Genomic DNA, 26,582 nt, shown 5'->3' with positions numbered 1-26,582 from the left:
GATCTATTTGCATGCACTGTTTTCATTGTATGCTAACAGATTTCATGCATATTCATTGGGGAAATCCTGAACACCTGACTAGATTACGGCCCTCGAGGAGGGACTTTGACACCTCTGTTCTAACCCAATTACTGCCAAGTGATTTTTGATAGTAACTTAGTTATTTATTTAAGTGCTATGAAAGCAGGACAAAAGTAATAAAACTGGGAAAAGTGTTTTGTTTTGTTTTTCCTTTCTGAGCTGTGTGATTGGAGGACTATTTAGGCACATCACTAAGTGCTCACGTTTCTTCAGTTTGAATAGGATTACAGATAGCTATGAGATGAATCTAACCCTGCATCATGAATTTGAGTAATAATGGGTAGTGGTTCTCAACCCTGTCCTGGTGGACCCCCAGCCAGTCGGGTTTTCAAGATATCCCTCATGAATATGCATGAGAAATATTTGCATACCTGTCACTTCCATTATATGCAAATCTCTCTCATGCATATTCATGAGGGATATCTTGAAACCCTGACTGGCTGGGGATACCCCAGGACAGGGTTGAGAACCACTGTACTAGAGGATAATTTACAGAAATGTCAAAATCTTTTTGCATATGGCTGACAAGAACCACACAGGTCAATATTTAAAGCCAATAGCAAACCATTATCAAAAAAAAAAAAAAAAGGTTCTCACTGCACAGCATCAGGGGGCCTAAGAAGAGTCATCTGAAGTTCTGCTAGAATCTTAGAACTAAATCTCCTGGCATAGAACCTCTTCTAAAATACTTTATGAAATGGGTATTCTTGTGCCAGTGATGTGCAGCATGAACATCCATTATCAGAAAAAAATATCTACAATAACAGGACAACACGGGAACATGAACGTTTCTATGGTAGCTTTTGATCATCTATGCTATAAAATGCTAACTTCAACTGGATTACAAATGGTTATGTCAGCCATTTTTGAAACAGAAACGTCCATTTTTCCCAAACCTGTCAGAAAGCCCAGCATCCCTTGCCTTCTCTAATCCCTCCATTGTAACACTGCTCAAAAGGAGCACTTTTCTGAAACTTGGCTGGTAGCAGGTCTAACTCCTGATGTCCATCATTTTGGACGTAGATGTTCATTCCCCATCTAAAATTGGAAGTAAACATCTCTTTTTTGGGGGCCCGCCTAGTTCTGTCCAAAATATACCCAGACTACAGCCCTTGGCATTTAGCCTTTTTCAGTTTTAGATGTTCATAGCCCAGATTTGTATAATCAGAACTTAGTTGTCTATGGATGATAAATGTCTAAATGCCAGTTTATGGACATCTAAAACGTCAAAGGTGCTTCTAAAGTAGAATGCCTTTGCTTCCCAACCCTGTCCTGTCAGGTTTTCAGGATAGCTCTAATGAATATGCATGGAGCAGATTTGCATGCCTGTCATCTCCATTATATGCAAATCTCTCTCATGCATATTCATTAGGGCTATCCTGAAAACCCGACTGGCTGGTGGTCCTCCAGGACAGAGTTGGGAACTACTGATATAGTCTGGAGCATTTTGAGGGAATTTTCAGTGGCACTACCCATATCATACCAATGAAAACTCATGGATAGGGGGTTTGAACCTTTAGCAGCTGTCAGCATCCATTTTCACAAGACTTCCCCCCTCCTTTACTAATGCGTAGCATGGGTTTTAGCGCCGGCAGTGGCGGTAACTGCTCTGACGCTCATAGAATTCCTATGAGCGTTGGAGCAGTTACTGCCGCTGCCGGCACTAAAATCCACACTACGCCTTAGTAAAGGAGGGGGGCTGTTTTGTGCATTCTTCTGTTACTACCAGATGCGGTCTTAAACTTCTCACTGGTTTTATTCAATGCTCATGAGAAGAAAACTGTTACACAAGTATCTGTTCTCAGATGGATCCCAGACAACAGACTGACCTGTTTTACTAATCCGGTAGTGGTTACAATGGTCTCAGCTCCTTCTACAGTTTTAGACGCTACTTGGTTCACACCAGTCACCACGGCTCCCCCCACTGCACTGGCTTGCTCTTTGGTTTTCTCAGCAACTGCAAGTAATTTCAATATAAAAGTAAGACAAACGTGTTATGGTAACAACAGGAAGAGCAACAAAACTCAAGTGTTCACTGTTTTTTTGTTACAGGTTCTACCTTCAAACTCAAAAGGAAGAGGATTAGTTCTCTATTAAGCAAAAGCTTCTATCCTATTCCTGGCAAGTCAGATGGGCCTCATTTTCATTAGGAATCCTCTAGCCCAGTGTTCTTCAACCACCGGTCCGTGGACCGATGCCGGTCTGCAGAAATTTCCTGCCAGTCCACAGGGCCAGCAAACGCGTCGGGCCCGAGACAGTGTTCTTCAACCGCCGGTCCGCGGTACAATCGATACGGTGTTATCTTCGGGCCGGCTCCCCTCTTCCTTACTGCAGCAGTGCACAAAGCCGCTGGCAGTGGCTCCTACCTGCATCCTGCGCCTGAACCAGAAGCCTTCTTTCTGACGTCACAACATCAGAGTTAAGGTTTCCAGATGAGGCGCGGGACGTGCAAGGAGCCGCTGCCCGAGGCTTTGTACACTGCGGCAGTTAGGAAGAGGGGAGCCGGCCCAAAGATAACACCGGGGGTGGAATGAAACGACCAGGCGGGAGCAGGCCAGAAGGTAAGGCATAGCATGGAGCATACACAGCTTATGTATAATGGGAAAAAACCCTGCTCTTTGAGGCCTCACTGCTTAAATAGTATCCTAGGCTAGCTTTCCACTGCCCTATTTTCTAACCTGCTGATTTTTTTACATGGTGGATAAATCATACAGTATATCACAATCATTAATTTAATTTTTAATCACATTGTTACATAATGTTCATCCACAAAACAAAGCATTAACTGAATTAGGCAAAATTGTCTGATTCAGTGTGTCTGATAGAGCTTTTGTTAAAATTGCCTCCTTTTTTCCCTGTAAACGGTTATAGGGAAAGTAGAAGTATAGCTGGTCATGTACTATTTGTCTTTAATTAGAGAAAGAGAAATCTAATGTAAAAAAAAATAAATAAAAAAACATGGAGGGAGGGAGACAACAAAGGTAGGGGGGATAATTTTATTTTCAATTTAGTGATTGAATTGTGTCAATTCTGAGAATTTTATCTGCTGTCTATATTTTGCAGGAGGAAATGCATTTGTTTCTTTCTCTCTGTGGTTGTTCTGCATACAGAGTCTTGAATCTTAGGGGTCCTTTCATCAAGCTGCGGTAGGGGTTTAACGCGCATAATACTGCGCGTTAAACTACCTGCCGCACTAGCCGCTAACGCCTGCATTGAGCAAGCGTTAGTTTTTTAGCTGGCCACGGGGGTTATCGCGTGATGAAATGTCCGATGCGCTAACCCCGCTAGCGCGGCTTGATAAAAGGACCCCTTAGGGTTTTGTTTGAATATATTAGTAATTTTAGTTTGTGGTCCTCTATTTGCATAGGGGTAATTGTTATGGTAAGAATGAATGTTGAGAAGCATACAGTGTGCTTTGTGTAGTTTAATTTTGTGTTTAACCATTATATTGTGTGTGTGTGTGTATATGAAAAATGAATGGAAAAAATAGTGTTACAATTAATTCTATTATGGGGGCGGGGTCTGGGGCAGAGATGGGTGGGGTCTGGCCCATGACTTAGCCCAGTGTTCTTCAACCGCCGGTCCGCAAAATAATTATTTTATTTCCGCCGGTCCATAGGTGTAAAAAGGTTGAAGAACACTGCTCTAGCCTTCTCCAGAGTTATTGGATGGTCTTCCATTAACACAGGGGTCTCAAAGTTCCTCCTTGAGGGCCGCAATCCAGTCGGGTTTTCAAGATTTCCCCAATGAATATGCATGAGATCTATGTGCATGCACTGCTTTCAATGCATATTCATTGGGGAAATCCTGAAAACCCGACTGGATACTACCGTATTCAATAACTCAGTGGGAAAATATTGCTATGTAAAACAATATTGTTGAGGCCTCCACTTTAGTTAAGGGGCTGTTCTTTACCATTTCTATGAAATTAGATTCAGACATAACTTTTTACATGCCCTGTAGGGTTAGAGATCAAAGATAGTGGAGCATTGATATAAATATAGCTTCAACTGTTTTTTATTTTGTTTTTCTGTTTAGTTCATATCTCGTCTGGGTTTTACGTTCTCTTCAATTCAGAACAAAATGGCGTGCAGTTTCACCAAAACTTAAATGTCCCTTTTGCCTTAGCTCTTCTCTGCCCTTTCTGACTGAGCTTCCACATTTTTTATTGGTATGTGCCTTTGTGATTGATTGTTATTGGTCTAGAGATCTTCTTCAGTACCATTGTGTATGGATCGAAGGAGGGCTGTTTTTGCTGACTCCAGTTTGAGCCTGGTGATTGTAGTTCTAAGAAATGCATTAGGGAGGTGTACAGATCATCCCCTTATGATCATAATGGTGCATATCTGGTAGGGGTAATTTTAAATTAGCCATGGGAATATATATTGTACATCCCAGTGGAGGCTCAATAATTTATTGAAGCTATAGGGAAGGAAGTTGAGCATGGTGTGCTGAAGTTTTTGACAAGTCTTTTCAGTGGTAGCTCAAGGTGAGTTGCATTCAGGCACAGTAAGTATTTCCCCTTCCATAAACAGCATTTTACCTGAGACAATGGAGGGCTAAATAACTACACAATATGATCTTTTTTTCACATTTACTTCCCAAATTTTCTGTTTTGTTTTATTCATTTGGATAAATTCTACCTAGGAGGAGAGATAAAATTAGAAAAGGTACAGAGGATGATGACGAAAATGATAAAAGGGTTGGGACGACTGCCGTATGAGGAAAGGCTAAAGCAGCTAGGGCTCTTCAGCCTGGAGAAGAGATGTCTCAGGGGAGATTTGATACAGGTCTATAAAATACTGAGTGAATCACTTGTTTATTCTTTCCAAAAATACTAGGACTAGGAGGCATGCGATGAAACTATGAAGTAGTAAATTTAAAACAAATCAGAGATAATATTGTTTCACTTAACATATAATTAAACTCTGAAATTCATTGCCAGAAAATGTGGTGAAAGCAGTTAGCTTAGCAGGGTTTAAAAGAGGTTTGGATAATTTCTTAAAAAGAAGTTCATAAGCCATTTTTAAGATGGACTTCAGAAATCCACTGCTTATTCTTAGGATAAACAGCAAAAATATCTGTTTTACTTCTTAGGATCTCGTGCCAGGTACTTGTGACCTAGGTTGACAAGTGTTGGAAACAGGATACTGGGCTTAGTAGACCCTTGGTCTGTCCCAGTATGACCTCTTATGATCTGATGTTCTAATACCGACTTGGCATAAATGTACATATGAAGCATCTCTTTCAATTGAAAGGAAACTCTGGAATGAGGGGGCATAGGATAAAGATGAAAGGCGATAGACTAAGATGTAACCTCAGAAAATACTGTTTCATGGACAGAGTGGTGAATGCATGGAACAGCTTCCCATGGAGGTGGTAGAGATATAAAAGTGTATCTGAATTCAAGAAAGTTTGGGACAAGTATGTTGGTTATCTGGGGGAGAGGAAGAGATAATAGATGGCATGGTTAGGTAGACTAGATAGGCTTTATTTTTCTATGTCTCTATGGGTCTGATGCTCAAAAGTCCATGTTAAATCCTGTGTGCCTTTGCAGTTCCAGCTTAATTTACCGATTTGGAAAGAGCGAGAGTTGCTCAGAAAAAATTGCATGCAAATGAAGTGCACAGAAATTCCATAAATGGCTCGTTTCAGAAAATGGCTCATACACGCACAGAATAGTTTCTCGTAAAAAAATCATCAATGTGCGCAAGCACCAGGAAAAGCTAGACACACGCATGTATTGGCATGCGTTGTTGTTGCACTTCATATACTGACAGACTGAAAAAGCTGGGGCTGTTCTCCCTGGAAAAGCGGAGACTTAGAGGAGACATGATAGAAACCTTCAAGATCCTGAAGGGTATAGAAAAGGTAGACAGGGACAGATTTTTCAGATTATGGGGAACCACAAGTACAAGGGGGCACTCGGAGAAATTAAAAGGGGACAGGTTTAGAACAAATGCCAGAAAGTTCTTTTTCACCCAGAGGGTGGTGGATACATGGAACGCGCTTCCGGAGGCTGTGATAGGCCGCAGCACGTTACAAGGCTTCAAAGAAGGTTTGGATAGATTCCTAGAGGATAAAGGAATTGAGGGGTATAGATAGGAGTAGAGGTAGGTTATAGGGATAGTCTGGGACCACTGCTCAGGCAATGGGCCTGATGGGCCGCCGCGGGAGCAGACGGCTGGGCGAGATGGACCTCTGGTCTGCCTCAGCGGAGGCAAGTTCTTATGTTCTTATGTTCATGGGCAAGCATCATAGGAGTCAATAGCTGTAAAGTGTCACAAAAGCAATTTAAAAGTCCGGCACTTTCATTGTATTGGTCTCTTTTGTTCACATATTGGCTGTGCATGGTTTTCTGACCACTGTCCCCCCAGTTAGAGGTTGTAAACTGAAAAAACACCATGAACACCTTCTTTCACATCAAGCAGCATTGTGGGGTAAAGACCTAGATCAACTGCTTTCGCCCACTACTTATGAGGAATTCAGAAAACGTCTAAAAACTCAACTGTTCCTAAAGTATTTAGACAACTGATCTACTCATCTTCTTTCTCCTCCATAGTGATTCCTCTGTCCTATTAATCTCTTTCTCCTCAACAACGCATTTCCGGTCCTATTAACTCTCCTCTTCCCCCCCTCTTAAAATCAATCAATTTGTACCTCGCTTAATCTATTGTAAACCGCATAGAACTTAACGGTATTGCAGTATATAAACTGTTATTATTATTATTATTATTTTTGTGCATCTGGGTTTGTAGAGGTGTGCTGTTTGGTGCATCCCTGGCATTTTCCGAATGCTTTTCTGTGAAGTTTTTAGGTTGTGGAGGATTTTCACCCATTATTGGAAATTTTGTATAATTTTTGATTGTGTTGGTGTGTGTAATAGTGGAGTAGGGGTTGGGTGAGCTTTGGTTTATCTTTGTTTTGGGATTGTTTTATCTCCCTTTTGCAACATGTAACAAATGATTTTCTTCCCTTAGAGCAGACATGTCAAACTCTGGCCCGTGGTGTCATACAATTTGGCCCGCCAGATAATTAAACATTTGTAATTAAGCTGGCCCACTGGGAGGACTAGGTGGGCCCAAATGGCAACAGCAGCTGGGAGAGTGCAAGCGACCACGAGCAGAAAACGGAAAATCTGTTAACCCAACCCGCAGATTGGTGAAGGAGTAGGCCCACAAAATATGAGAGTTTGCAGAGCCATTTTTAGACCCTTGCCAACTAGAGGTCCTTTGTAATGATAGAGGTTCACCCTTCTGTTTAGTTCGATCAGACTTCCCATATCTCTGTCTTTTGTCTTATGAGGGAATAGATATTTAGAATTTGTTAAGGGTTTTGTTGGTTATTATAGATTTTAAAAAAGGGGGCTGAAAGGGGTTGCCTGTTTACAACTTTTTGAAACCAAGCTTTACTGACATGTAAGAAATAGCACAAGTGATTTACGGCATATCAGGAGGGGAGTTGGTGCTTTACCTGTGTTCACGCTATGCACCACACCTTCTTTGGTTTTGGTACCTGTAAAACAAAAGAGAGGAGGTGTTATAGCTCTATAGTTCATAGAAGTGCTGGCAATAGGAGAAAGAAAAGCTTCTGTGACACATGTTTAAGATTTCTTTCACACCCCTCACTCAGTTTTGCATTCTTCATCCTTCAGACATTACAGGGCAGAGGTAGTCAAAATAAAACCAATCTGACAATAAAGCAGATAGGGCAGGCAAGGCTGAGCTGATAGCAAGAGGATGCAGGAAATTCATTTCAGTAACATGGCAGAAATGAATCTCCCATTTTGTTACATTTTCTTTTCTGGAAACTTCTGGAAAGGGGGATGGGCCTGCTTCATTTATAGCATAATGACCCCTTATTCCTGAACATGTACTAGAAAGGTTTAAACCAGCATTACTAATGCAAGGCCCCCACTAAACCAAATGGGATCTGAGCTACATAATATAGATTGTCTTCTTTAAAAACATTTCACACATTCATCAATAAAGGTCTATATTTAGATTTTTTTTGTGTTCTTACTGTCAGATTACACAGAGGATTCCCATTGTATGTGCAAAGAGAAGCAGCGAATGCAGATTTAGTGCTCATGCGGAAGGGCAGCCAGAGTGTCCACCAATAAACCTCCTGTTTGATTAAAAATTTAGGCCCTCTCTTACTAGGCTGTGGAAGAGGTTACTAACACGTAGAGAATGACACGGAGACAAATTTTTGCCCGTCCCCATGCAAATTCATTTTCCTGTCCCAGCGAGTTCTTTTCCTATCCCTGCCCCATCCCTGCAAGCTCTGTCATCATAAGCCTCAAACACTTTAAAAGTATAAGTGTTCGAGGCTTGTGCTGTTAGGGACAGGGACAGCTACAAAACTCATGGGAATGGGACGGGGAAATTGAGTTCCTGCAGAGTCGGAGACAAATTTGTCCCAATGTCATCCTCTACTACCACGGCCTGAATGCTCTGATGATGCTCTAAAGCTCATTGGAATTATATGCAGCAAAATACGGGGGCCACTTTTACTAGAGCCAGCAAATGGCCAATTTTCCCATTTTCCAAATTAATAGCTATGTGCTAATTTCACCATTACTGTGCAGCTATTTAAAAAAAATTAGCACATGAGCCTCTACCACTTCCTATTTTGTGGGTGGTGAGGGCCCCCACATTAACCCTGCACTAACCAATCAGCATGCGGCAATGCCCAATGCACTGTCATGCTCACTCTCTGCCCCCAGACACACCCCCTTGCAGAAAAATAAAATATGTTTTTCCATACGCTGTGCGTACACAAAAGTGACCATTTACCACAGGATACCTGAATGCTTCCTGCACTAACCCCCCCCCCTCCCCTTTTACTAAGCCCAAAAGCACAGGCTGGTGTGATAAATGCTCTGACGCCCATAGGAATGAATTGGGCGTCAGACGCACAGCACTCGGCTATGCAGCTTAGTAAAAGGGGGCCTAAGTGTTTTTAAGTTGTGATAAGCACACGCTAGCAGTTACCACAGTTTAGTAAAAGGACCTCTTTGTGATTTACACCTGCTCAGGAGATGTCTAGGTTATAGACAGTTGCATATATTGTGCAGCATTCCAATGACGGAATTTGATTAATCATCCATTAAGTATCTCAGTGTTGTTGTTTTATATGTCCTCCCACCACAATGTAATACTGACAAAAGTTTTCTGGTGCTGTAGGTTTCTCAAATGGTTGATATGCACATATATCAACCATGGATGCTCTCGCTGCATATAACTGGCGTTTCAAATCCATACCTGGATGTATTGTACAACGGGCTCTAGCTCGACCCTGAATATCTCAATTCCAATATGTACATTCTATCTACAGTAAAATCTGCCTCCCTGTCATGAAATGGGTGTTGTTGTTTTTTAATATCCCATAAATTGAGTTGATTTCTGTCATTCATTCCTTAGCCTTAAGGTGAGCATTGTCTCAAAGTCTCTAGTTTAGCAGGGACTGGATAGGGTTAGCTAATCTTTTTACCTTCTGCTAGCTCTAAATATTTAATCCTCTTATACACTACTTTTTTCCTCCCTTGTAATAGATATTATGCTCTACTCCCCTCTAATGGAATTTTGACAGCACAGAGTCTCCTCTGCTGTATCTTTTCCTGCTGGCCTAGATCCTAATTCTGAGCATAATTTCTTCCCTTCTCACTCCAGTCTTCCCACGAGGAAACAAATCCTTCTGAATCAAATGAAAAGAGGAGACTGAGAGGGGACATGATCTAAGGGAATAGACTTAGTAGATAAAGACAGATTGTTCACCCTCTCCAAGGTAGGAAGAATGAGAGGGCACTCCCTAAAGCTGAAAGGGGATAGATTCCGTACAAACATAAGGAAGTTCTTCTTCACCCAGAGAGTTGTAGACAACTGGAACGCTCTTCCAGAGTCTGTTATAGGGGAAAACACCCTCCAGGGATTCAAGTCAAAGTTGTACAAGTTTCTGCTAAACTGGAACGTACGCAGGTGAGGCTGGACTCATTTAGGCACTGGTCTTTGACCTAAGGGCCGCAGCGTGAGCAGACTGCTGGGCAAAATGGACCACTGGTCTCACCCAGCAGCGGCAATTTTTATGTTCTTATGTTCTAAAAGGCCTGGCCTTCAGTTCCCTTCTAAATAAAATCCTATTTCTGCTCATAAATACAGTTTTACCTGTTGAGTTTTTAAATTCTCCCAGAGTTAGAGTTACATATGGCTCCAGAAAAAAGAGGATGGATTGAGACATCCAGGTATTACTTCCATTGAAAGCAATGGAAATAAGGAGGACAGACTGAGACATCTGGGTTTTACTTCCATTAAAAGCAATGGAAGTAAAACTGAGATGTCTCAATCCGTCCTCTATTTTCTAGAGCCATATAGCAACCCTGCCTGGAGTTAAACCCTCAATATGTTTGTAATAAATTCTTGCTCAATATTCAGTCACACTGTTAAAGTAGCACCACTGAATATATGTTTCTTCATGGGCCAAGACCTCCACTTACCCATCTGAACTAGGTCTGCTACTTCCTGGATTCACTTAAGCAGCTAAGTTAACCAGAGAGCAAATGAATTTCACCACTCTCCATATGATTTTGTGGACAGCCCTTGTCTGCCAATTTTCCCACATCCACACATATAGATAACTAGTCTTTAAGCCCATTACATTAACGGGTGCTAGAATAGATGTGTCTGTCTGTCTTTCTGACTCTCTCTCTCTCCTTGGCTGCTTTCTGTCTGTCTGTCTTTCTTTCTTTCTGTCTCTCTCTCTCTCCTTGGCCGCTTTCTGTCTTTCTTTCTTTCTGTCTCTCTCTCTCTCTCTCCTTGGCTGCTTTCTGTCTGTCTTTCTTTATTTTTGTCTCTCTCCTTGGCCGCTATCTGTCTGTCATTCTTTCTTTCTTTCTGTCTCTCTCCCTCACACTGTCTTTCTTTCTTTCTATCTATCTCTCTCCCTCCCTCCTTTCTTTCTGTCTGTCTCTCTCCCTACCCCCTATCTTTCTTTCTTTCTGTCTCTCTCCCTGGCCCCCTTGGTCTGTGTGTCTTTCTTTCTGTCTGTCTCTCTAGCCCCCTGTCTTTCTGTCATTTTTTCTGTCTGTGTCTCTCCCTGGCCCCCAGTCTGTCTGTCTTTCTTTCTTTCTCTCTCTCTCCTTGGCCACTGTCTGTCTGTCTTTCTTTCTGTCTGTCTCTCTGGCCCTCTGCCTGTCTGTCATTCTTTCTGTCTGTGTCTCTCCCTGGCCCCCTGTCTGTCTTTCTTTCTCTCTCTCTCTCCTTGGCCACTGTCTGTCTGGTTTTTTTCTTCGTTGTCTCTCTCTCTCTCTTTTGCCGCTGTCTGTCTGTCTCTCTGGTCCCCTGTCTGTTTGTCATTCTTTCTGTCTGTGACTCTCCCTGGCCCCCTGTCTGTCTGTCTTTCTTTCTGTCTGTCTCTCTGTGTCTTTCCCTGGCCCCCTGCCTGCCTGTCTCTCTCTGTTGCGCCATGCCTGCCTGTCTCTCCATGGCCCCCTTCTATCTCCCCCCAGAGCAAACCAAGATTGCTGTCTGGCCCCCAGGACACCCCTTCCTCCAAAGCAGCCCCCTTTCCTTCTCCCCCTCCACTTCCCTGTGCAGCTGTAGCAGCATTTTTCTGCATCGTGTAATTCTTACCAGCATGGAAGGATTCATTCATTTGACTAAACACCTCTTCTGACAGCCGGACGCCTCGCAGTACCCGCACCATGTCCGTCTCATCCAGGCCAAAGGATACCCTCCTGCCATTGCCCTTGCGGCCCCCTATCACCGTTGCCACACCACAGGAGACAAACCGCCGCTCAAACTGCCATGTGCACCGCAAACTGCCACATGCACCGCAAATTGAACATGGCCACGGAGGCACAAATCACGGAGGCAGGAATCACACCGTTGTAAGTGCGCATGCGCGCTTAGGGTTTTATTATAGAGGATGTTTATCCATATAGCTCAGCAAAATACCATGAATACATATCAGCTATCCATATGACCCATAGAAATAAGGAAAAATGTATGCAGTCACCACTGGAGTTTACTACATGTCCATTTCAATATCAAACCTATATATATTTTGTAGTTATATATTTGAAGCTTAGAGGGCAATGCTATAAGCAGACACACAAATTTAGGCACAAAGAAATCATCTATTTGAAATCTATTCTAAAAGAAAAAATAGGTGCCTACTTTTCTTTACAGATTACTAGCCTAAGACTTGTTACGTGGGTCTACTTTGCAGATGCGGACATTTACATCAGCCACAGAGGTGGTGTAAGTGATCACATTTATATTGCAAATGAATGCACGTAGCGTAGCAAATTTTCTCATCTACATGCATAAGTTTGTGTTCTGCCCATTCTCCACCAAACTCTGACCTTGCAAAGGCCCACCTGCAAAGTGCATGTCATCTCATCTTGGCATGTACTTACCGAAAACTGGGTAGCTGAGAAATGGTAAAAAGTTTCATGTTTCAAGTTTATTATTCAAGTTTATTTAAAATATTTGATTTGATCGCAAAATCAAAATCCAGTGCAATTTACATTTAGTTAAAAATTAGGTTACAATAAAAATCAAACAAACAGGACAATTAACACTCATTATAATAAAATAATACGTTTGAAAGAGAGAGGCAAAAAAAGTGGCTTAAATTGAATTAAAAAACAAATAAAAAGGGATAGGTAATGAAACAAGAGGTTGGGGAAAGTTACCCACTTAATTTTCATTTGGCAGTATTCCTAGTCCATTGTAAAAACTATAAAAATTTAAATGTCAGTTAAAAGTGTCCTTAAAAATCCAACTTTTTAGGAGGCTTTTAAACTTGCTGAGCATTTTCTCTTCTCTTATGTTGATCGGGAGCAAATTCCAAATTTGAGGGGATATAACAGAAAAAAATCACATTCCTCCTTGAATAAATGAATTTTAATGAGGGGACTACTAACAAATATTTTTCTTCAGATCTTAAAGATTTTATGGGAATATATGGTATTAGAAATCTTTCTAAGAATGCAGGAGCTTTGTTTACTAATATTTTATGTGTGAGTATTGCTATTTTATATATGATTTTGTGATTTACAGGTAACCAATGCTTTTCCTTTTAAAGGAGATACATGATCAAATTTTTTTCTTTTCATAATTATTTTTATTGCGGTATTTTGAAGAATTTGCTGTCTACGTATTTCTTTTAAGGTAGAACCCTTAAAGCAACTTATGCATCCATATACCAATAAAAAATGACTAGAATACCAGCACTGGAGGGCATTTGTGTTGCCTACTAGGTGTCTCCTTATTGGAAGGGTTACAATATGGGTCCAGAAAAAAGAGGATGGATTGAGACATCTGGATTTTACTTTCATTGAAAGTAAAACCTGGATGTCTCAATCTGTCCTCATTTCTGGAGCCATTGAGGAACCCTACTTATAGGATTACCCCTAGAAGGCAATTCTATAAAATATGTCTATATTTAGGTACCTAGTGGTGACCTGATAAAAGCATAGTTTATAAAAGAAACTGCCATTTTCCTTTATAGAATCCTAGCATAATTGGATATGTATACAATTACTTACTCTAGTCATAGATCAAGTGTAAATATTTGCACCTATGTGCCAACTATATGGATGGAATTTATTGTATTCTATAAACTATGCACATGAGAGTCTTGTCCATACTATGCCCAGATTGCCTAAGTGTATACCCACCTTTCGAATGTGCGCTTTGCAGGATATGTGTATATTTATGGGAATAATGCTGCTTAAGCCGATATTTTGCATTTATGTGCATATAAGAATAAATATGTGCATACATGCCAGTATTTTAAACATTTATGCATGTAATTAGCACATAAATGTTATGGGGCTCATAATCGAAACAGAAAGGCGTCTAAAAACAGGCCTAAATCATCACTTGGACGATCAGTAACACAAGTCGTCCAAGTGCCAATAATTGAACCGGGTTTTAGACGTATCTAAAAATAACTTAGGCCTTCACAGTACTGCTGTACGCCCAGAGCTAAAAGGGCTATTTCAGGAGGAGTGTTGAGGGCGGGATTTGGGTGGGACGTGGGCCATCCTAGACTTAGTCGTACTGCATGTATAACCAAAAGTTTTACAACACAGCCTAGATGGAACTTGGACGTTATGACTTAGGCCATTTAAACCAGGTCTAAGTCCACAGAAGGTATCCAAAGTGACCAGATAGCCTCTGCAAACACTGCAGACACTGCAGTGTATGGGGGTACAGACCTCCATACACTGCCCCAGTAATCAATGACCCCACACCCCACCCCATAAAAATTTTAATAACAACTTTACATATCTGCCTCCAGAACATCAGCACCTGGCACCCTGGCATAGGAAAGCCTAGTAGAGCTGCACAGAGGTGGCTTAAGTGGTCTTGAGGGTGGGTTAGTGAACCATGGAGAGGAGGACCCAGGCCCATAAGCCACTCTAATCACTGCATTCATGGTGAAACATGTGCGCCACCTTAAAACCCTTTTGTACTGCCATATAAGTGGCACCTGTAGCCATAAGGGCTATTGGGGAAGTAGACAGGTGGGTCTAGTAGGTTCTGGGGATGTTTTTGGGGGGGGACTCACCTTGATCTATAAGGGAGTTGTGGTGAGATGTTTATGTGGCACCCTTTTTGTGACGTTCACAGCAGTGCCCTGTAAGGTACCCCGCTAGTCTGGTGCAATGTTTGGGTGACCAGTCCATCACTTTGCTGACCCCGCCCATGTCCAAAAGGTCTTATTCTGGGCATTTTTGACTTGGATGAATATTGGACGAGAATGGGGTATAACGATAGACGACTTAGCGGTCTGGATGATCAAACGGCTGGTAGTCCAACTAGATGATTTTCGCAAAAAAATATATTTTGGATGTATTTTTCGGGAATGGACATTTTACTTAGCCGACTTTGGGTGACTAGCAATTTAGGCCCAAAATAGACTTAGATGTTTCTTTTGATTATGCCCCTCCACATGTCTTTTTTATGGAGTTACCTCCTTAGTGTCAAAAAAGCATGCTCTCAGCCTATAAGTAATGTAAGAAACTCTTTACAACTCAAATAAAAACGCAGGTTTCATACAAATATATGATAGATGCTACTGCTATTGGTCTCATTATGTTCTTATGTTCTTGAAAGCACATCTAAGAAGGAAGCAGAAGAAAAAAAATTATCTCTTGCTTGTTTTCTTAGTAATTGGTACTTGCTGTAGGATTTTAAGCACCCTTTTTCTAAAGTGCAATATTAAGTGTATGAATTAGCATGCAGTAACTGTTAGTGCACAGTTCTGGTAACGGTTACTACTCTGGTACAATAGTACATGGTAATTCATGTGCTAACTGCATATCCAGCTAAAGGTCAGGAAATGGCCATACCCTCAAATTCTATAAATGGTGCTTAAAATTGTGCACGTAAATTTGTGTGCATGTTCAATTTGTGCACACAATTTAAATGAATAATGAGTCGATTAGTGCCAATCAATGGCAAACCTGGTGGGATGCAAACCGGGATGGAGAACCTCCTCCTCCAACCGAAGCACTCCTCTTCCAGGTTTCAATCCTCCTTCATGCAAACAGGAAGTTGGCATCAGAGGGAGCGGGATCAACGAAGCCAACGGCCACGTGCAGGCAGGTCAGGTTTAAATCTTTGAGGGCTCCTGGGTACACAAGTACACTGGACCCCCGCCCCACCCCATCCAGCCCACCCCCATTTATTTGCCTGTTTTTTTCTTTACTTCTTTATTTCCACTTGATTTATTTTTTAATTTTAAAATTCAAAACAAACAACAAAGATTACCATACCAGTGCCAGTGTACAGTTTTTCTTCTATGCAACCCCCAAACATCTCTGAACAAATCCCCCCCTTTCTTCCTAGAGGAAGAGATCTTCAGCTGGCAGGGTTTTTGGAAGCCCACCAATATATATTTTGCATTTGGTTAGGAGGCATGGGGCATGGCAAGAAGAAAATTTAGTGCCTGCCATTTTATTGGACTAATACATTTCTCAATTAGCTTTCAGAGGTTAAAACCTCTTTCTTCAGATCAGTAAACTATATTGCTGTTACAGTATCCCTGTCCTGACCCGAGGAAGGGAGTTTTGGTCTCTGAATTAGTAAAAAAATGTATTTAAATTAGTCCAATAAAAAAGGATCAGCTTATTTCCATTTTTTATTTATAAACATTTATCAACACAGATACAATAATACTTTATTATAAAGCAAAAAGAAATAAATTAAAGAAATAGAAATTATTTTTCTACCTTTGTTGTCTGGTTTCTGCTTGCCTCATCTTCTCATCATTCTCTTCCTTCCTTTCACTGTCTGCCCTCTCTCTGCCTCTTCCATATGGCATCTGCTCTATTTCTATGCTTCTTCCAGAAACTGTCTGCCTCTCCCTTCCATCTCTCTCTCCCTCCTCCCCTCCCAATTGGTCTGGCATCCATCTACTTCCCTCCGCTCCTCCGTGGTGTGATATCTGCCTTCTTCCCTTCCATTTCCATCTCTCCCAGCAGATTTTAGTATCTCTCTCTCCTCCTTTCCTCTCTTCAGATCTGGTATCTGTTTTCTTTCCTCCCCCACTCCCACCCCCATGCTCTGGCATTTCTCTCTCCTCTCCCTTCTTCTTCATTCCTGGTCTTCCTTCTCAATTTATTTTCTGTCTCTATCTAAATTCTTTCTTACTACTCAGTCATCAATTTCCCTCTTTCATTCTGTCTACCTACAGCATGCCACCTCTTTCCCTCACCGCTTCCAGTATCTAACTCTTCCTTCAATCCAGTATGTGCCCTTTTTTCTCTCTCCTCACCATTTCCCTCCAGCGTCTGCTCCCTTATCTCACCCCCTTTCCATTCAATGTCCCTTTCTCTCACCCCACCCCCACCGCCACTTCCATTCAGCATCTGTCCCCTCTTTTGCCACACAATAAATCTAAAGTGCCATTCAACCTCTTCCCCTTATCGGTACATCTCCCTACCTTCCCCTCACCTTCGCAGACGCTTTCCAAAACTAAAGTTCTGTCTCTCAGATGGGCCCTGAAGGGGAAGCCATTCTCACTAGTTGCACATGGCAGCCCTGAAAATTCTTCTCTGATGCAGCTTCCGGTTTCTGCCAGATCACTTCAGAGGAGAAGCTTTGGGGCAGTCGTGCGCGTGCAACTAGAGAGAATGGCTGCTGAATCAGGGCCCCTCTTAGAGATAAAACTGGTTTGGGAAAGCACCACAAAAGTCAGGGGAAAGGAGGGAGATGGCCCAACAAGGGGAAGATATGCCTGGACAGCGAGGCTCAGGGAAGCTGTCCTGTTTACTCTCCCTATGCCATCCCTGGTCATAACACCAAACTGACGGGCCCCCCTGATGTTTTTGGGCCTGAGGCACGTGCCTACTTGGCTTACCTTTTAATCTGGGCCTGCACACAGGAGTACCATAGACCCAGGAGCACTGCAGCACTCCCGAGCTCCATGTACCCACCCAGGCAAGAAGCAGGATCTTCAGGCACCGGCACGTCCTATGGGTTAGTGCTAAGTACCGGTGCCAAGGGTAAGGGCTTGTGTTTGGGCAGGCGGACGATGATGGTTTGCGGGGGGGGGGGGCATTCGCAGGCGGGACTGGGTGGGCCTAATGTCTGGATTTTTGTTGCAATTAGCATAGATTACTACTACTATTACTATTTATCACTTATATAACACTGAAAGGTATACGCAGCTTGAATATTTTGACCCTTAATAGACGGTCCTGCTCAGAAGAGCTTACAATCTAACTTGGACAGACAGATATTGCATATAGGGTTGGGGATGGGTGAGCTCTTGAGGAGGCAGTAAGGGCCGGATTCTGCATAGGATGCCTACATTAGGCGCCCTAATAAAGGATGTTTATCAATGCCTAACTTTGAGATCCACACCCGACTTTTTTTTTTTTTTAATTGTCATGGTAATTTAACTGTGCCAGTTTTCAACCAATCAAAAAATAAACAAATAAATAAATTACCAATTAAGAGTTCTACATGGAACTCTTAGGATGCCTAGTGATGCCAAAGTTGAGGTGCCTTCCAATACCTAATGACGCCTACCTGAAAAGTAGCTGTGGTTAGGGGTGGAGAATAGGCGTAGTTGAATTAGGTATTGCTAGGCATCTGAATTAGGCACTGGTAAATTATGCCAAATAAAACCTTGCCTAATGGACTGATGCCTATCTCTAGGACATCTAGTGATCTACAACCGCACAGAGCAATGTCTACAATGCAGGCGCTGATCTGATGCTAAGTGCACCCACGGTAACTGCACAAAACCAACTCACTTCAAAACCCCTAACACTGCATTCAGTTTATTAATAAAATAGCCTACACTGTCATGCCACTGAGGTAAAAGTTACCATGCTCATGTGTTAACAGCTTGTGCTAATTTGTGCTTCATATTCTTTCAGTAAAATTGCCCAAAAGGAAAATCTATAGGTACACTGTACAGCAAAAGGTTTGAATTTGGTTTGGTTGTGCCTATGGGCCTAGATTCTGACCGGTGCTGTTGTCTGCTGCAACTGCCTTAAAAATGGCCACCAATCGCGTGTCATTCATGTGACAATGCTGAGTACAGAATCGCATCTCTGCCAAAGGTAGGCGTCAGAAATGTAGGTCAAGGTTTTCCTGGCCTATATTTCTATCACTTACCTACGATGTGAATCACGCCTTTGTAGGGGCTTTAGGGCGCCTAACTCCAGCCACACTGACAGTGACATTAGGTAGCCTAACACGCCTATGGAGGTGCAATTCCAGTGCTGATTTTTTAGGTGCCAGTAGGTGCCTTGAAACTCAGTTTAAAATGTTGTTTCAATGTTTGGGTTTTTTTTTACTGTTTCGGCGCCTACTAGAGACTGAAATACCAGCACTGTTTAGAGAATCCTCCCTCCCCCCCCTCCATACACATACACACACACACACACACACACACATTTAGTCTAAACTTTTCTAATTGTGTTATATGATGAAAAAGTCCCTGGTAGCTTAAATTTATCTACAAAGAGTTTTGCAAAGAAATAGGATGGTTTTATAACCAGTGTTTCCATGCTTCTAAACGCACTGGATGTTTGATGATAGAGCAGGGAAAAGTGGCCTGTTTATTCAAGATCAAAAATGGGGAAAGAATCCACAATAAATATAATACTATACAATACAACAGCAGAAACATAACGTCCTCAACAGTCTTGTTGTCAATATTACACAATAAATTTGCTATATCCAATTTCAATCACTGGTCAAAAAAACCTCCAGTTATCTTTTAACGTACTGTGAACTGCACAAAGAAAGGCAGCACTTATCTGATATCCCTGTTTTATTCAAGATCAGAGTTTGGAAAAGCTCTGGTTTTACATGTGATTTCAAGACCCATAGATCCCTTTCTAAAGCCTCAAGAAGGAATGGAGGTGAATTGCTTTAAATAAAAGCTTTGGATGATTCTTATATCGTTCAATAAAAGGTATTGATACATGTAAGACATCTGGTTTTGTCAAAGAATGTATTAACTACTTGGACAGAGATGCAGGAGCTCAGGCCTCAACTGCCATAAACAGGTCAGGGTTTTGAAGATATCCCTATGAACATGCATGAGAGAGAACTGCATGATCCTACCTCTACTGTATGCAAACTATTTCATGTATATTCATTCATACTATACCTCCAAATATTGATCTTTTGGAGAGAATTGAATGTTCTGGTATTATTAAAATCAGCAAGCATTGCCTTGCCAGTGTCACATTCAGCAATTTTGCTTTACTCAAAGACTCCAGAAACTTGTGGTGCCTACAAGAAATAGGAATGCATTTTATTTATTAATTCCCAGTGATGCTCTGAAGGTCATTAGCCCCCTAATTCAATAAAAATCACTAAAAACTGCAAATCTGGACACATACCCGATTTGCACATGCACGAGAGTGCACCAGCCCAAATTTCCTGGACCTTCTGAGAAAGGGCACCAACCCTTCACTGTCTCAAGGTTCCTACCGTGCTTTGTCCTACCATGCCATGTACTGTCGCACATTGTATTGCCCATCATATAATGTCCTATCTCCGATGGTAGGACATCATATCAAGTTAATGTAATGTAATGTAATGTAATGTAATGTAATGTAATGTAATTTATTTCTTATATACCGCTACATCCGTTAGGTTCTAAGCGGTTTACAGAAAATATACATTAAGATTAGAAATAAGAAAGGTACTTGAAAAATTCCCTTACTGTCCCGAAGGCTCACAATCTAACTAAAGTACCTGGAGGGTAATAGAGAAGTGAAAAGTAGAGTTAGAGGAAAAATAAAAATAAAATAAACATTTTAACAAGACAGCATTGATCTAAATACTTTGGAAGGTAGAAGAGAGGAGAGAAAGGAATAGAAGCAGAAGGGGGAGCCGTTGAACAGTAGAATTCTGGAGAAATTTAAATGATAGAAATAGAACAAAACAAAGACTAACTTGCTGCCTCAGGGTGTATCAAAAGTCCAATCAAAACTTTAAGCAGGACGCCGTAACGTCTCATCTGAGGCAGCAAGTTAGTGAAACGCTGGCCATCGTCGGTGTACCGATCAACTGAGATAAGTAGAAAGTTTTTCTTCTATCAAGCATAGACAGCCCTGCTTACAGTTTTTTCATTTGGGAGTATAACGGAGGTTTTTGCCAGTGAGGTTACCACCCGACCACCTTTATCCACCATTGTGGTGGTGGGAGGGCCTTTATCTGAGGCTTTTCCTCCAGTTCAATCTGAACTTTCTCCTTGGAACTGAAGCAGCACTGCCTACATTCTTTATATGACATTGCCATATCTTTTTTCTTGTGAAAGTGTGTTTCGCCATATTATTGATTTTTCACAGATCCGAGTATCTTGTGTCATACTAGGTCAGCCATGCTTGTAATACTGCGTTTGCCATGCTATGTCTCACCATACCATGTTTTGCCATTTTTGTCAGACAATGTTCTGCCGTGCTATGTTTGCTACGTTTGCTATTATGTATGTAAACTTGTGGCCCATTCTGAACTCTTCTGTCCTAGTCGTTAAATTGGTCTTTGACAAAATCATATGTCTCACGTTGAACCAAATAAGGATCATCCAAAGCTTTGATTAAAAACAATTCACATCCGTTCCTTCTTGAGGCTTTAGAAAGGGCCCTGTGGGGTCTTGAAATCACATGTACAACCTGACCTTTTCCAAACTTGTAATCCGTTCTGAGCTCTTCTGGGAGGACGGGATATGTGCCTAATTAATTAATTAATTAATATAACAAGAAAATTGGTGCCAATAATTGGTATTTTAACAAGAATTTAGTGGCCCTGATTAGAATCAATTACAAGTTATGCATGTAAATTTAGGCGTGGGATCCTCATCTAAATTTTACGCTCAGGTCATCAAAGGGGGTGTAGAAATGAGCACATTATGGGTGGATCACAGTGTTCCCTTAAGTTACATGCATAGTTATAGAATAAGGGCATCTGCACCTTAATTTAGGTGCTGGCATATGCACCATGTTTTCACTGGTTCCCGGGCATAAGCGCTATTCTGTAAACTGCACTTAACTTTAAGAAGAAACTAAACACTGGTCTGACTTATAATGACTGGGGTTGCTATTCAACAAATTACGTATAATTGGAAAAATTGGAGTAGATTAAATTATAATTTCTGGTGGAATTCCTTATGTCTTGTTTATAAAATGGAAAGATTTATTGCAATACAGCGCGGTTTTTTTAGGAAATTTCAGGATGTGTGGGAGCCATTTACAAAGTATTGTACCGATTAGATGACATTTTATTTTAATTTTTTTTCCCTTAAATTTACAAGTTTGATTGTGAGCGGGGAGGGGAGGGTAAATTTATTGTTACATATTGTATAAGGTATTGATTATATGATAAGAAAGGGTGGGAAGGGTGGGAGATAAGAGATATTATTTGTACCATTGATGATTATTAAGTGTTATATTTATTGTTAATTTGTTTGGATATATTGTTACACTTATTGTAAATTTGAAAATGAATAAAGAATTTAAAAAAAAAAAAAAAAAAGATCAGTTTATAGAATATTGCCTTTCTCGGTGCCAATATTTCAGGCACTATATATAGAATTTACCCTTAGGTGCCTCCATTGTTCATACCCATAACTGCCAACTTATAGCGTTAGGACATCAGGTCATGTTTCCATTTTGAAATTCCTATAGAGCGTATTGTGTTATGGCACAATGTCTCACAATGTTAGGCTGAATAAGCACAATAATGTCATTGGGTAGGTAATCTTATAAAATGTGCCGTGTTTTCACAAGTAATTTCTAATCCCAGACTTATTACTATGTAATGAGTCAGACTCACAAAATAATATTGATCATTTCTACAACCAAGTACAAAACACAATGCTTTGGAAGACTTTAAAGTGATCCATTTACAACCTAAATAGATCACTGTGTTAAGTTTCCGTCTCAATAATTATGTGAAATGTCCAGACTGAGACTCTCTGATGTTCCTTCTGGAGTACAGACCACACCCAACGTTCGTCACAGCCCTGGAAGGCAAGCAGTTGAAACGAATGCTGCTGTTCTCATGTTCAGTCTTGTTTGATCGAAACTTCAGCTGCATGAACTCTACGTGTATTACCAGATTGTAGCAGCCATAAATACTCACTGCAACATTCAGATCTTCTCATTTAATTTATTCATTATGAAATATCTTATGAAGAGGTTTTGGCATGGCACGTTCCACCCTCAATTGTCATTTAATGGGAGACAAAAGTAATCCATTTCATATGTATAATGGTGCTATGGGTTTCTATTAACATATTATTTCCTATTTTCATTATATACGGCTTATCTCCCGCCCGTGTCACTACACTCACATAACTCCTCAATTCACTTAATTGGCTCACTATCCATTTCTACATACAGTTCAATCTTCTTTTGCTGACCTCCAAGTTCATTCATTCCGCAGCAACTCAGTATCTCTTCTCTCTTGTGTCTCCTGAGAAGCCTGTTTATTGTGTAAGTCCCTCTTATCTGTGCCTTTTTCCTCCACTGTCAACTCCAGACTCTGTTCTTTCCATCTTGCTGTGCCACATGTATGGAATAGACTTCCTGAATGGATATGTCATACTCCATCTCTGTCCTTGTTCAAATACTAGCTAAAAGCCCACCTTTTTAGGGCCGCTTTAACTCTTAACCCCTCATTCACCTGTTCAATATCCATGATGTTTTAATCATTGTAAGCCTTGCCAAGCAGAGACTGACTCTTACATGTTTGTTTACAGTGATACATACGTCTAGTGACACTCAGGGCTGACTCAAGGGACTGTGGTGCTCTGAGTCAACTTTTGCATTGGTGTCTCCCACTCCTGCAATCTGGTATCTCTCTCCCCCCCCACCTCATCTGTGATTTGGTATCTCCCCCCTCCTGCTGGACCAGGTGAGGCACTGCCTCAGGGCACCGATGATAATAATAATAACTGAATTCTTTTATACCACCATAACCAAAAGTTCTAGGCGATTTACAATAAAAAAGGGTGTCAAAATCCCATTCTGGCATCTATCCCTCTATAGCAGTGTACAGTGTTCTCCTGCAAATTTGCGGTTCGCGAATCACGGACTTGTTCATTCGCGGTCTGCTCTGACCGCCTCTTCCTGTAATAAAGTCGAGCTACACCAATCAGAAGCTAATCTAATCTAATCTAATCTTCACTAGTGTTTTAGCCCGTTACATTCGTTACAGTAACAGGTGCTAGAATAGCCCCACCTATACCCTGACTCTGACCCCACCCATGCCTCGCCTCTATCATGCCCGGACCCTGCCTCCCACTGATCCCAGTCCCACCACCTCACCTTTCACCATTTCCTTTGTACCCTTTTGGCCCTCATAGATCCTCCATTGCATTTATCACCCAACAGGGTCTTTACTTACCCGAAGTATGGTAGCTCTTATGCTTCTCTGGCTTACTTCCCTCTCTTTACCCCTCCTATGGTCTGGTATCTTTATCCTTTTTCCCAGTCTGGCATCTCTTTCCCCTCTTTCTCTTTCCCCCCTTTTTGGTCTGGCCTTGCCTTAGTCTGGAACCTCTTCCCCCTCCTTCCTTTCCCTGGTCTGACTTCTCTCTCTCTCCCCCATCCCCACCCCCTTTCCCATCCAGTAGTCTTAAAATCCCCTTTCCTTCCTCTTCCTCCCATGATCTGGCATCTCTATCTGCCCCTTCCCTTTCTTCCCTAGCAGGTCTGGCCCTTTACTTTACTTTTCTCCCCATCCCTGAGGTCCAGCATCTCTTACCCTCACCATGCTATTCCTCCCCATCCCTCACTGCGGGATCCATCCCCATCCCTCACTGCTTGATCACCGATCTCCTTGTGGTGCTGCTCTAACTCTTTGGTCATAGGCAGCATGAGTGAAGTAAACACGTTGCCTTTGGTGACCTGGAAGCTTTTTCTCTGCTACTGCTTTCCGCCTATGTGGGGGCAGGAAGCAGTAGCAGAGGAAAAGCTTCTGGGTCACCGAAGGCAGTTTGGTTACTTCACTCATGCTGCCTATGGCCGAAGAGTTAAAGCAGGAGCACTGCGAGAACGGTGAGCTAGCACCGGATTTTTTGAGGGGGGGTCGGCAGCAGGGGACTCCAGATAGGTGCGTTGGCCTTTCAGTAGGGTGGGTGGGCAGGGGACCTATAGCCACCGGCAGCCACCGTGGCCTGCAGCTGCAACGGCTGGCAGCTGCTGCGGCTGGCAGCCACCGATAGCCGCCACTGCCTGCAGCTACTGACAGCCGCCGCGGCCGACATCTGCCTCGGGGGAGAGAGAGAAAAAAAAAAAAGATTTGCGCGCATGCGCACTCCTACCTGCAGTGCCCTACAGTGCACGGAAAACGGGAGCACGCAAGTGGGAGTGCGCATGCGCGGCTTAGGGTTTTATTATATTACATGAGAGAAAACAGTCAAGACATACGATTGCAGCCAAGATAAAGCTAATGGGAAGGCGATTTGAAAATAAGCATGCAGGGTTATAAAGCGCACTAAGGGTCATAACTAGAAACTTAAAACAAAACGAATATGTGCACAAAGGGTAATTAAAAAATAAAATGAAAACTGAAGGCTTTGGCAGCTATGGGAAAATAAGAAACTCAAAACGGAAAGCCGATGCGGCTTGGAGTATACATGAAACGGCAGTGGGAAGAATCTACCTGTCTTGAATATTGGCACCATAAACACTCACACTTGAATCAAAGCGATGAAGACTTGAAAGTGAAAACCAAAAGAAAAAAAAGATCAACGTGGCACATGCTTGCAAGGAGAAAACTAAACTAATCTACAGAGTCAAAGGCAACAAAAGAGAGACTAGCAAAAGGAAGTAAAAATATTTAAAAATAAAAAGGAAATAGGCTATAGGATATATAAAAGGACTTACGTATGGTGAAGATAAGGCAAGAACTAGTGTCTACAGAAAAACTGGAGAACACTGCTGAGAAAGCATGGTGAAAATTAGGTATTTAAAAAGGCAAGGTGAGGATGTCATGAGGGGGGAAGGAAGCAATAAACTTTATTTGAAAGACACAGGAAATACTCTGCATGCTGTATGTGACTGACGTGAAGCCTACTTACGGGTTGGCTACGTACTACAGGCAGAAAAAGAAGATGAGGCTCTCGGCTCGAGCTGCCTCCAACCCCGCGGGAACCCTGAGACCATGACGGGATCCCCGCAACTCAAGGGGGCGTCCCCATGGCATCCCCGTGACCCAAGGGAGCATCACTATGGGATCCCCGTGACCCAAAGGGGGAACCCGCGGGATCCCCATGGATCCCGCGGGATTCCCATCATCCCCGTTCCCGTGCAGCTCTCTAGTTTAAAAACCACACATACACATTTGAACTGTATCCTATGATGGACCAGAAGCCAATGGAGTTTTCTCAGCAATGGGGAAACATGGTATACTTTCTCTTTCCAAAAATAAGTTTGGCTGCTGTATTCTATATTAACTGGTATTTACAGTATTAACTGGTATTTACAGTATTAACTGGTATTTACAGTAGTCCAACTGGGCTAACACAGGAGTCAAAGCAGCTCCTGATTGGTGTAACCCGACTTTATTACAGGACGAGGTGGTTGGAGCAGACCGCGAGTGATTTTCTTCGCTCACCGGTGCTCCAGCTGCCCTCTCCTGTCTCCCCTGCCTTTTGACAGGCGAAAAACCACATTTGTGTTTTTTTAGAAATTCACGGGGGTTCCTGGAATGGAACACCCATGAATTTGGGGGGAATACTTTATTGCAAACTGTGTGTTGAATGAGATCCCTGGTGTGCCATGAGACGCTGACAAGGAGGAGAGGTGCCAGCGCCAGCTGACTGCTTACAGGCATGCCTCTTGCAGTGAGAGGTACATCCTGTAGGCAATCAACCAGCGCCGGAGCCTCTCCTCCTCCAGTACCCCTCACAGGCATGGTAGTTGTAGGCTCAAGGCCCATCTGGAAGGCCTCTGCGTATGCACAGACATCAACGTGATGACATCCACGCATTTCCGGATGTCCTACAGC

General features: G+C 42.1%; 1 protein-coding gene across 1 annotated transcript in view; it reads right to left on the bottom strand.

The window, feature by feature from the left end:
• The window catches only part of SNCG (synuclein gamma), an 81,531-nt gene that overhangs the window by 31,098 nt on the left and 23,851 nt on the right, over positions 1-26,582 (bottom strand). The window contains exons 2-3 of the mRNA XM_033942719.1: positions 7,555-7,596; positions 1,911-2,038 (exon numbers count right to left, since the gene is read on the bottom strand). Coding sequence (XP_033798610.1) covers positions 1,911-2,038; positions 7,555-7,596 — 170 coding nt within the window. The remainder of the gene's footprint in view (positions 1-1,910; positions 2,039-7,554; positions 7,597-26,582) is intronic.

The sequence above is a fragment of the Geotrypetes seraphini genome, chromosome 4 (genome assembly GCF_902459505.1).
Source record: "Geotrypetes seraphini chromosome 4, aGeoSer1.1, whole genome shotgun sequence".
Lineage (NCBI taxonomy): Eukaryota > Metazoa > Chordata > Amphibia > Gymnophiona > Dermophiidae > Geotrypetes > Geotrypetes seraphini.
Note: the sequence above shows the minus strand (reverse complement) of the source record. Positions and strands in the feature narration are given on the sequence as shown.